Source organism: Aureobasidium melanogenum, assembly GCF_000721775.1.
Source record: "Aureobasidium melanogenum CBS 110374 unplaced genomic scaffold scaffold_18, whole genome shotgun sequence".
NCBI classification, from domain to species: Eukaryota; Fungi; Ascomycota; class Dothideomycetes; order Dothideales; family Saccotheciaceae; genus Aureobasidium; species Aureobasidium melanogenum.
The window spans coordinates 376,313-388,158 of record NW_024470070.1 but is presented as its reverse complement, the minus strand read 5'-3'; the positions used below and the strand labels follow the sequence as shown (position 1 = coordinate 388,158).

Sequence of the window (11,846 nt, the reverse complement as noted above, 5' to 3'; positions counted from 1 at the left end):
CGAGCTTGAAAAGTGCATAGCACTGTCACCCCAAAAGAGGCCATTTTCTTCATCAAGGCAGAACCGCTACGGGCCCCACCAATAAACTGTCCACGCGAATTAGCAGGACGAACTTACCAGCACCGGAGGTGCGCAAAGGCCGCCAGACTGCGCAGAGCAGTCTGACGGCCACGACGATGTTGCTGTTGCTGTCGCTGATGCCGAGGGTGATGTTGCTGATGATGATGTTGTTGAGCGAGAGAGTGAAAGAAAGAAATTCCGCGCGTCAGTGTGCTTGTATGCGCATAGCAGTGCCAAGGCGGAGCTCGAGGTGTTTCACTGCCAAGGCATCAAAACAAAGTCACAGTGAACGAGACGCACTCTCTCCAAGTAAGAGGCTCTTTGTGGAAGCAGCTGTCAGAATGCATGGTTCTTTTCGTGCCAGACCTGTTTCCACCGAGAGTTGTTTCCACCGTGAGTTAATGGGATGATAGCGCTCCCTGGACGCAACTCTGGATCAAATGTGATCATGCATTTTTACAGCACTTTCATCACTTCAAGTAATTTCTCGAGAGCCAGATCGGGGGTCTGACAGTAACTGCCACACCTTCTGCTGATGGCTGACTAGTCTCACGGTAAGTCACGTTATCATTTTGTGTCAATCAAAATGCACAGTTGCTTCCTCAGGCAGGACTATGGTCATAGGGATGTCCTGAGATTAACATCCCTCCCGTGGACTTGAGTGCTTTCTGGGGATTAGTATGCATTTCTAAAGCGTCTGTAACACCCTGCGCCAAAGCTAGCAGCATGCATCCGAAGCTCAAGACGTCAACTCCTGGTGTATCTTATGTTACATAGCTACAGAATTACTCAAAAATACCCTGCTCTTGAACGAAACTCAACAAAGGAATACCGTTTCGTCCGCCCTCCCAAGCCAACCATCTGAGTCAGTGAGCTTATAACGATGCACAGTGTTCTTCGAAAAGAAGTGATCTTTCAGAAAGAGCTGGTAAGCCTGGGGCGTCTCTACGGACAGCACCTGTTTGCTAAGAGTATCGTGCATGTCTGCAATCTCAGGCTCGATCTTTGCCATTTCAGGAAGCATGCAAAGATAAACGTTCTCGCTGCCTCGCTCTGCCAGTGATCAAGCACGTATAGAAAAGTCTGTACAGACATGCACGATAGTCTTCGAAGACGAAATGACTCGTCCGAGAGCCAGCACCATTCCACTATCTTTGCTACATCTATGATCTGAAACGTTCTTACCTTTTCGTGACGTACAAAAAGTTTGCTGCGAGAAGAGTGGACTGTGAATTTCACGTTTAAATTGCACCGATTGGGAAGTGGCGATTACTGTATTTGAGTCAAAAGCAAGCGAATTTGATCGCCTTTCATTTCTTTTATACCGTACTCGAGCCCTTCCTGTAGAAGGACAACTATTGCATAGCAAGTCATCAAAAACATGGGTAGAACCGTTCAGAAAAGCAATCCCAACGCAGCAACATGTATCAACGCCCCGTTCACTCCGCTTTCGTTTAGCAATGCCCATCCATGAACCAAAAAAGATGATGAAGTGACCAACTCTACTTCTTGCGCGATGCTCTGCCGCTCTTCGTCACAACGGCAGCGGCACCGCCCTTGGTAGTTCCGTTGGAGCCGGTCGATGCTACACTGCCTGCACGAGATGACGTGCTTGATGCTGCCTTGCTGCTGCCCTTCACTGTGTCAAGCTGCTTGTTCTGTAGACTTGTTAGTCTCAAGATGTCTCATTCTTCATCTCCGATGCGTACCTTGACGTTGCCCTTTGCCTTTTTGGTAGTAGGCTTAACTTCTTCCTCCTCACTCGATTCCTCATCAGCAGCTCTCTTACCCTTGGAGCCATTGAGCTTCTCGCCGTTCATCTCGGCCATCTCCTTGGCAACAGTAGTGATAAGAGTGTTGCAGCGACGTCCGATTTCCTGTGGTGTTCTGCTCAAGAAGAACCAATCGAATCTGAACAGTGGCGATTCACGAATCTCATCACGAATCTTCTCGTACAAATTCTCGCTCTCAAGGCCGAAGCGATCAAGCATGACCAGAAGGAAGCGGTCCTCTTCCTCGGTATAAACTTTCTTGTTCGTAGTGCTGACAGTGTAGTTGATCTTCAGCTGCTGCAGCGGCACACGGTACATGCCCATCTTCTGGCGAAGAAGCTTGCCATGTTGGACAACCTTTGCGCGACGCTCTTCACCTTCGTTGATGGAGTCAATGTGCTTCTCCCAGTTGGCGATCTCCTTGTAGCGCTTCCAGAAGATCTTTGCGTAAGCCTTGATCTCGTCAGGCTCCTTGCTGTCGACTTCCAGAGCAATATCTTCGTAGTTTGTGCGTCCATACTTGGCACTTCCATTGATGAATTGCTGGAAGTCACGCTTGTTCCAGTCTCCGAAACCTTCCGCAGCAAGCTTATCTTTCTCACGCTGCTCCTCCTCAGTCAGAGGCTCAGCATCATCAATAGCCTGCTGTTCGAGAGCTTGGTCTTGTTCGCGTTGCTCCTTGTCCTCATCATCACCCTCAGCAAGTGGCGCCTTGATATTGTTCTCCTTGCGGAACCAGGCGGTTTCCTTGTCTTGAAGATCGGCGAGATGAGGGTTGAAGAATTGGTAATCGTGCATAGCCTGTTGCTTGGGTGCACGGGGGACCTTAGGCTTGGGGTCGGCTGTCCTGCCGCCCGTCATAAGAGCGTTTCGGTAGTACTTATCCATCGAGTAGGATGCCGGGTCCTTGCGCTCGCGCTTTGAGGGATTGATCCAGTTGATGCCGATTTCCACCTTCTTCTTGTTCTCGAAGTTCTCGCCGTTCCATTCGTAGGCAGATTCTGAAGTGAACTTCTGGAGGTCGTCCAGACCGAGCTTCTCATACCTCGAGTTCAGCTCAGCTGTACGCTCCTCGCCCTTCTTGAGAATCGCATCGATGTCGTCTTCGGACATTTCACCATTCTTCGCGAACGTGCCTCCAGCATTTGCTTCGAAAACCTTCTCAGCACCGTGCTGGATCATGTTCAAGAGCTCGTCCTTAGAAGCGGCCTTCTTGGCTTCCTGTTGAGCACGGCCTTGCTGAATGACAAGCTGATCCAGGCGGAGCTTCTGGGCGGCTCTCTCAAGCACCTTCTCCTCGATAGCGTTTTCCGTGACGAAACGGAAGACGACAACCTGCTTGGTCTGACCAATACGGTGAGCACGGTCCATGGCCTGCAAATCAGCCTGAGGGTTCCAATCACTATCGAAAAGAACGACGATGTCTGCAGTTGTCAAGTTGATACCTAGACCACCAGCACGGGTGGTCAGGAGGAAGAGGAACTTTTCAGAACCAGGCTTGTTGTACTCGTCGATGGCCGCAATACGGTCTTCGTGAGCCGTCGAACCGTCGATACGGCAGTACTGGTAACCGCGGAAGACTGAGTAATCCTCGAGAATGTCCAAAAGTCTGCTCATCTGGGAGAAGATAAGAACGCGACTTCCTTGTGCCTTCATGCGCTTGAGCAGCTTGTCGAGCATTATCATCTTGGCCGAGTTGTAAACCAGATGCTCATCAGTTGTGTATGGCGGACCAGGCTCTGCTCCATCGAAGAGGTAAGGGTGGTTGCAGCACTTGCGCAGTTGCATAACGATGTTGAGCAGACGAGTCTTTGACTCCTTCTTACCGCCAGCACCATTGACGGCGTCGATATCCTTCTCCAAAATGCGCTTGTACCAGTTGACCTGCATCTCGGACATGCCAATGTACAAGTTAACCTCCTTCTTGGGCAACAAACTCTTCTCTACGTCGCTCTTGACTCTGCGCAGCAAGAAAGGGCGCAGAACTCTGTGAAGCTGCTGAACGACGGTTTCCTGATCGGAGTCCTGTCCAGAGAACCATTGGTCGAAGGCTTCCGAATCACCAAAGACGTCAGGGAGAAGGAAGTTAAGCAGAGCCCACAGCTCGTGCAAGTTGTTTTGCAAAGGTGTTCCGGTGATAAGAAGACGGTTGCGCGAGTTGAACATACGGATGATTTGAGCAAGAGACGATTCCTCGTTCTTGATTCGGTGGGCCTCGTCAATGATGATGTACTCCCAGGCGAACTTCTTCAGGTGTGTTTTTTCGCGAAGAATCATCTCGTAACTCGTGATAAGAACATCGAATTTTTCCTCGTTCAAGCGATCGTTGATGATGTTTGCGCGCTCTTCCTTGGTTCCCTGGAGGACCAGGACATCGATATCGGGGATCCATTTGGCGAACTCACGCTTCCAGTTGTCGAGGGTGGACTTCGGCACGGCGACCAAGTGAGGGCCGGTAATGTTGCACACAAAGCGTAGATAGCCGATGAAGGAAATTGTCTGCAGGGTCTTGCCTAGACCCATCTCGTCGGCCAGAATACCAGAAATACCGTTCTCGTGCAGCGAGACCAGCCAGTTCAGACCAGCGACTTGGTAGTCGCGCATTTGACCGTGGATGTAAGATGGTGATTCGCGGAAGATTGTGCGGTTCTCATCGCTTTCGTGCTTGCCGGCGCGGAGCAGTTCAGCATCTTCTTCCTTTTCTGTGCGTCTCCTTCTTTCGCCGCCTGCACCTCCCTTGCGTGATTGGGCTTTGCCAGCCTTTGCCTTCTCTTCTTCATCTTGACGGTCGATTTCAGCCATAATCTCCTTGATGCGGGGGTTGGGGTTGGTGTCGATGAAATGACGGAAGAGGTCGGTCAAGCCCAGGAGGTAACGGAATCTGCGGATAGAATCGTCTTCCTGTAGGAAAATGTCAGAACAGATGTTGGGAAGGGAAGGTAGCGCTGAGTGTCGGATACCTTTGATTCGCCCAGCCTGTCGTGCTTCTTGCCCAAGACGCTCTTTCTCAGCTCATGGCCTTCCCATCTCTTCTTTCTTCCATCCAGGTCGCCCGCAATGCTGCTCTCTGTGGTAGTCAAGCCAGTGTCTGAGTCCTAGAGGCGTGTTAGTATATGCGCGTTGATTTATGACGGAGCGTGTTTGTAGCTCACAGTGTAGTCAGGCGTGTCGATCACATCCTACAATCACAAAGTTAGCAAATTTCAGACTAGATGCTGGCGCGTCGGTCTTTCCAAGCGGTGGGATTTCACATGATAGAGAAGAGAGGGCCATGAGTGAGAGCTTGAAGGACAAATCAAGATGGAAGGAGTGATAGATGGTGGTACATACACGCATGGTGTGGTCGCCATCTCCGTTGCCGTTCATGATGCCGGTGTGTGGTCGCCTTGCGGCGGAAGGAGGATTAAAAAGGTTGGTCCAGGAGAAATAGAAGATGTGCGCGGGGTTCTGCTTCTGCAACGGACAGAGTTGATGGTGATTCGATAATTAGCGGCGCGAGTGCCGGTATTGCGATGGGGGTAGATGGTTGAGGAGAGTGGATGGTGGACTGAAAGGCAATGCAAGATGCGAAGGGAAGAAGAGCAGCCAAGAAGCAGGAAGCATCCACATCCATTGCCCAAATCCGCTTCCCAGACGCGCGCAGAGTCGCGACTTCTCCGTAAAATGCTTGAGCACAGACCACCGTCTGCTTCCACTCTTCCATTCTATCGTCTCTTCCATCCATGTTCTGGTACTCTGTCAGAGATCTGTTTTGCTTTTTCTTGGTCAAGGAAGTCACGGTAAGGACTGAAGCTGGCTCGGAAATAAGGTAGAAATAGAGATGAGTTGTTCGTTCAACACGTGAATACTAAAAATACAGTAACACCCCTCACTGATACCACGCCTTCCTTCCTTCCAAACTCTTCTTTTAACGAGCCGAAGAATTTCCTATTGATATCCTCGTTGCTATCTTGCTCGGTGCCAATTCATTTGTTCGCTAGAAACATACCCAGAACGCCACGCTAAAACCTGTTGCAATGCCAGAAAATGTTGATACAATTTGGTCCCCCTTCTCCCTCGTGTGTTGGCACATTGGCCTGAGACTTCTACTTCCGCAGCCTCGCGAGTATTCAAGCCTGGCCGCCAGCGAACATGAGCTCGCGATCTTGACGCATGCCTTCGAGCACAGCGACCAGGCCGCCCTGTCGTAGTCGCTCGAGCACGACCTTCATTCCCTCTTTTGCTTTGGGCTGTGACTTTTCAGCCCGACGTAGACCAATGACTTCAATAGATCGCTGCATGGGACTAGCTGCCCACGACTTGAAGAAGCCAAGCTTGGCTGGTGCCTCCTCTTCGGAAGCTTCTGCTTCTGCTTCTGCTTGCCTTTGTGCTTTTCTACGACGAATGTTCTCGCCAATGCGTGATTGTAATATGACCGTGGTCGTGACATCCGTCTTCTGAGTTCCTTGTTGGCTGTACAAGTCTGTGGCTGCAGAGAGTTTCGGCTGCGATCCAAAGGGCTGTCGGCGGAAGACCTGCTTTTCAACGACGCTCAAAACACCAGTCCATTCGAGATTGCGACTTTCAGCCTCCATGCATCCTTCCTTGACGTCGACGACGGTTGTTTCGAGAATATAAGCCTGGCTGTCGCCATTTTCAGCTCCACCCATGATGCTCCGCGGCAGGAGCTTGAGGACGGCCGGAGGGAGTTTGCTTTTCTTCAAGTGTAGACGAACAGTCGTCAGACGCTGGGTCTCGGGGTCATATTCGCGCGAGATGACATCGGTCGAGAGCACGTGGGTGCTGTATGGGTTTGGATAGCGCAAAAAGTAGGCCAGCGAGACGGCAGGAAAAGAGTAGTCGTAGCTATACGAGGTGGAGTAGAATTTAACCATCTTGTCGCATGCTGTTGATGGAAAGTCGAAGTTGGTGAATGAAAGCAGCGGAGAAACAGACAGAGTCGAAGAAAAAGAAAGCAATTGGTAGGTGGAATGCTACGTGCAGTCGAGAAGGCCACTTCCCCTCAAGTTGGCGCGGTCAGCAGTGCAGAATGACGACTGACGGATTTTGTAGCCAGTCGGCGCGGCCCATCAAATGCTCCGACCCTGTCCCGCACGCCTGACGCTCGACTGACGCCTCTGATCCTTGCCATTTTTGTTTAATTCACATGCTGAGTTCTTTGTCCCCTCTGGCCGTGTTCTGTGAACAAACACTTTTGTGACCTGGTTCAAACAGAGTTGTATCGACTGTATGGATGTAAGTCCTAGCGAGAAAAAGATTATCTACGCGATCTATCTATGCACTGGAGGTTGTCATATTTAGCCGTAGAAATGCACGACAATTTCTAGAAGAGTGCTGTAACCGCGGTGAATGTCCCATGGCAATGTTCAAAAGGTGGCTCTTTATTTTCTGGTCATTGATAACATATTATTCCTAGAAAGACTAGTTTGTCCTAAGATCCTGACAGCATTTGGCCTGTATACAACATATCTAAAAGCAATTCTTGAGCAAGAGGAGGATTGGCAGGGACAAAGCGCACAGACCAGCGGGGTATAGCCGTTATTGACAAGAAAGTCGAGCGAGTCACACGAACTCTCGCCCTCGAAGCATTCACAATGGCATCACCCGACGGAGCGCCGCACACGGCCGACGCTGTAGGAGCCCCTCCTGCCGTCGAGCAGGTCAAGCAAGCAGCAAAGGAACAGCAGATCGACCCCTACAATGTCAGCGGAGGTGTCGACGAGAATGGAAACGTTACTGCCATCGACTACGACGCCCTTCGCGTGAGATTCAACACACCCGCCCTGACCCAGGAGCATCTGGATCGCTTCGAGCGTGTCACCGGCAAGCCGCCTCACCGTCTGATGCGCCGCAAGCTCTTCTTCAGCCACCGCGACTTCGACAAGATCCTCGACTACTATGAGAAATATGGCTTCTTCCTGCTCTATACCGGCCGTGGTCCCAGCTCTGGTTCCATGCACTTGGGCCATGCCGTCCCCTTCCTCTTCACCAAGGAACTGCAGGATATCTTCGACGTCCCTCTCGTTGTCATGTTGACTGACGACGAAAAGTTCCTCTACACTCGCAACAAGAATCAGGGCAAGATCACAAAGGGTGCTGCCCTCGGCGACTTCATCGAGTACGCAAAACAGAACTGCAAAGACATTATCGCTCTCGGCTTCGACCTCAAGAAGACTTTCATCTACACCGATTATGAGTACATGGGTGGCCACTTCTACCAGAACATCACAGAGTTCGAGGCTCTCCTCACAAACAACCAGATCAGAGGTGCCATGGGCTTCGATGGCAGCACAAATATTGGTCTCAACGCATACGCCGCCAAGCAGTGCGTTGCTGCCTTTGCGTCCTCATACCCTACCCTGTTCGGCGCTGGCGACTTCCGCGCTCCTAACTACGAAGAGGCCCGTCCTCGCAAGCACATCGCTGCCATCCCTACTCTGATTCCATGCGCCATTGACCAAGAACCTTACTTCCGTCTTTTGCGCGAGAACTGCGACCGCATGGAGTTCCCTGCTCCCAAGACAGCTCTCATTCTCTCAAAGTTCTTGACTGCTTTGCAAGGTCCTGGCGGCAAGATGTCTGCCAGTGACCCCAACTCGGCCATCTTCATGTCCGATACTTCCAAGCAGATCGAGAAGAAGGTCAACCGCTTCGCTTTCTCAGGTGGCGGTGCCACAAAGGAGGACCACGAGAAGTACGGTGGTAACCCTGATGTCGATGTCGCATACGCCTACCTGTCCTACTTCCTCGAGAGTGATGATGAGCTCAAGGAGATCGAGGAGAGCTACCGCAAGGGCACTCTTTCTACTGGCGAGCTCAAGAAGCGCTGTATCAAGGAACTCCAAAAGTTCGTCGAGGCATTCCAGGAGCGTCGTGCAAAGGTCACCGACGAGATCATGCGCGAGTTCATGACTCCCAGAAAGCTCGAGTTCAAGGGCAATCCCAATGCTACTGCCTCCATCGAGGAGGCCGTCACTGAGAAGAAGCCAGAGGAGAAGCAGGAGAACACTTCCGGCAAGCTTACGAAGGGTGAGCGTAAGGCTCTCAAGATTGCCGAGAAGAAGGCCGAGAAGTTGGCGTTGAGAGAAAAGGGCCAAGCAGGAGAAGAGCCCAAGGCAGAAGATGCTTAGACGACTAAAACAAAAAGTAAACATTTTCACGATTCTCATAACATTTCAAATCTGACGATATCCGTCTATCATTGCAATTTCACTTTGAGTACGCAAAATTTTTCGCATTAAGAATCCAGGCAATTGATCAAAAGAAGAAAATGAGGGAACCTATCCCCTTAGATTGATGTTATATGATAACCGTTCCAAGCATAGCGAAGCACCCATCCCGCAGCGATAACCGGAAGCAAGTAATCGCATGTCTTGCTCAAGACACTCTCAGCAGCGTCAGCCTCTAGAAAAACACAAAAGTCAGTTAGATCGAAGTTCTACGCTGAACACGCCTCTCACGTCTAGACAGAATAGGACCGCTAATCATACTAGGGAAAGCATCGGTATCTCTTTGTCTGTTGAAGAAGAAAGCAGGAGTTGCCCAACGCTCATACATCTTTATCTCAACCACAGGATCAGCCATGAAGCCAACCACTCTGGTCTTCCACATGAACGATGGCATGAAGTTCTCGTGTTTGCAAGATACGCAGAGGAAAACAGGGTGCTCTTTGTCAGTAGTCACATAGCGCAAATGATCTTCACCACCAGGTTGAAGCTTTTTCCAAGTCAAGACTTTGAGGTTGTGGTCAACGATGCGGCATCTAGACGTGCAACCAGGGTACTTGCATGCGGGATAGAAGCCTTGAGAGAGGTAATTCACGGCCCACTTCAGACGGAAGAACCTTTCACCCTTTTGCTGATATCTTTGCAGCATCGACTCCATAGTTTTGGTGATGTCGATGTCGAAAAACGGTCCAGAGATTGGAAGAAAGCCACCTGGTCTGGTTAACTCGCTTGTGAGATCAATCTGGTGAGCGAGGGGGATGTCAAAATTGTGTGGAGGAGCTCCGTTGTATAGAGGCAATGACGGATCAGGCAATTCAGCTGGCTCAGGGGAGGAGTTGTCGCCCATTTCAGTATCAACATCCGTGTCACCGCCCGCGAGTTCGGCCTGGAAGATCGCATAAGCGTTGTCATAGTCGGGCATCTGGATGTCCGAAGGGTGAGACATTTTTGTACACTTTGTGGTAGCTTCGTTGAATCTGTTCTTCCAGTTAGAGAGTATCTTCTGCAATTTGGTCGTTGTTGGCAAGAAAACCGCTAATGACGGCGACTAAGTATGCAATGTTATATAAGATGCTTCACATGAGACTCGAGAGCCGAGACAATATGTTAGTCGTCAAGACAATCGAGAAGAAAACAAGACAAAGGAGATCCTTTGGTGTTCTAAGGCATCCCAGACGAGAAACAATGACTTCAAAGTTTCATTCTTTGACCAAGACCTTAAGCAAAGCTTCTATTCTTGCATCGTCTTTGTTCCTTCTACAAAGTCATTGTCCGTTTCAGAATTTTGAAACCACTCAAGTGTCTATAAAGCCTGACCTATACTCAGCAACTGAATCGAGTTCATCACAGCTCAACAATCTGAATCAAGACATCAATAAATTCACAACAACACAAAAAATGTGCAACCACACTTCCAACATTTCAGGCTCCACCATCTATCCTGTTCTCTGCTATAGCTCTAGACCTGTGTGCGGAGACTGCTACAGAACTGCTCAATGGAACCCTTACTATAATGCATGGTACTGCTCTCACTGCCGTAAGTTCATCACTCCATCGCTTTAGAGGTAAGTGGTTGTAGAAAGGAGTTGGTTGTTCTTTTTCCCCCGTTATCGGTGTTATCTGAGACTCGCTTTTCATAGTTTGTGTTCAGTATGCTGTCGACTCAATCAACTCATCTTTTTTTTCTGACACCTTCCTCCTTGTGCCTCAACTGTGTGATGCGATTTGTGTATATTCAATCTAGGATCGCTCTTGCCATTAATCGAGTCCTTTCGTTATTGGAAGGAACGATAAAGCCAGCTTGACACAGACTCAATCTACGAGACACGCATTGGCATTGTCTCGGACGAGTAAATGAGACAAATGTCTAGCTTGATCAGCAATCGAACATTAAATTTAGATAAGAAAATATAAATGAATGGTGTATACCACGCCTTGGGGTATCATAGCTCGCCTCGTTGCTCATGAAACTTGCATATCAGAAAAATCAAATAAAAAGCGAAACAAGTGAACCTCCATACAAAGGAAGTAACGACTGAAGCCGTGAGCCCAGCGACCGAGACCGCCCTTAACTCCAAGATACTTTTGTAGATCTAGCCGTAGAACCAATACTCGGCAGCATAAGAAACAGCGATGACTCCAGATTTGCTGCAAGTAGCTGGTGCACTACCACCTGCAGTCTCGACTCTGTACACTGCCTTGAGGTTCTTGCTCACTCCTCTGCCATCGTCTTCTAGGAACAGCCAGTCCACGCTGCCAGCGATGCTTCCCGAAGGCGCTGGCACACTTGCCACCTTCTTCGCACTGAGGAAGCCATGACCTTCGAGGTCGAATGTTGGCACTCCTGCGGCGCTGAACCAATGATGTCCCAAAGTAGGCAGATTGAACCAAGTATGTGTGCTGTAGGCCACAGCAGCATATGATGGGATCAACGATGCCCTCGAAGGCGTCTTGAGCATACTTGCATCGTAGAGACTGGCGACTGCACCAATGGCTGTGGGGGTGGCACCTGCAGCACTGCAGCTGTAGTTCTGAGTGCCGACACCAAGGGCAATGTATTCAAGAGACAGAGTACCGGGTGCTGGAAGCCCATTGAGAGGTACAGTGTTCTGGCTGGAAGTTGTGCTTGGAGTAGGCAAAGCTAGTGTCATAGTGGCGAAGAAGAGGGCCAAGAGCAGCCGAGAAATAGTTGAAGACATTATGAGTATGTGCAAAAACTGATCGACAGGCTTTGAACTAGTTGAAAGACAGGATGGAGAAGTGTGGTAGTATAGATGCAGAGACGGAA

The 11,846-nt window shown here is 49.9% G+C and overlaps 5 protein-coding genes across 5 annotated transcripts; 1 reads left to right on the top strand and 4 right to left on the bottom strand.

Annotated features, from left to right (window-relative positions):
* Nucleotides 1-1,562: 1,562 nt before the first annotated feature.
* On the bottom strand, nt 1,563-5,198 carry M437DRAFT_86497 (chromatin remodelling complex ATPase chain ISW1; the record flags this gene model as incomplete). The annotated part of the gene is made up of 5 exons (XM_041028473.1): nt 1,563-1,718; nt 1,770-4,733; nt 4,793-4,927; nt 4,985-5,011; nt 5,163-5,198. 5 exons carry the CDS (start codon nt 5,196-5,198, stop codon nt 1,563-1,565), a joined length of 3,318 nt encoding a protein of 1,105 aa, XP_040877810.1.
* A 743-nt stretch (nt 5,199-5,941) lies between these two features.
* M437DRAFT_67951 (uncharacterized protein) lies at nt 5,942-6,706 on the bottom strand (the record flags this gene model as incomplete). The annotated part of the gene is made up of 1 exon (XM_041025024.1): nt 5,942-6,706. One exon carries the CDS (start codon nt 6,704-6,706, stop codon nt 5,942-5,944), a length of 765 nt encoding a protein of 254 aa, XP_040877809.1.
* Nucleotides 6,707-7,426: 720 nt separating this feature from the next.
* M437DRAFT_67950 (Nucleotidylyl transferase) lies at nt 7,427-8,962 on the top strand (the record flags this gene model as incomplete). The annotated part of the gene is made up of 1 exon (XM_041025023.1): nt 7,427-8,962. One exon carries the CDS (start codon nt 7,427-7,429, stop codon nt 8,960-8,962), a length of 1,536 nt encoding a protein of 511 aa, XP_040877808.1.
* Nucleotides 8,963-9,120: 158 nt separating this feature from the next.
* On the bottom strand, nt 9,121-10,004 carry M437DRAFT_86494 (uncharacterized protein; the record flags this gene model as incomplete). The annotated part of the gene is made up of 2 exons (XM_041028472.1): nt 9,121-9,236; nt 9,293-10,004. 2 exons carry the CDS (start codon nt 10,002-10,004, stop codon nt 9,121-9,123), a joined length of 828 nt encoding a protein of 275 aa, XP_040877807.1.
* A 1,147-nt stretch (nt 10,005-11,151) lies between these two features.
* On the bottom strand, nt 11,152-11,709 carry M437DRAFT_53827 (uncharacterized protein; the record flags this gene model as incomplete). The annotated part of the gene is made up of 1 exon (XM_041022592.1): nt 11,152-11,709. One exon carries the CDS (start codon nt 11,707-11,709, stop codon nt 11,152-11,154), a length of 558 nt encoding a protein of 185 aa, XP_040877806.1.
* Nucleotides 11,710-11,846: the final 137 nt, after the last annotated feature.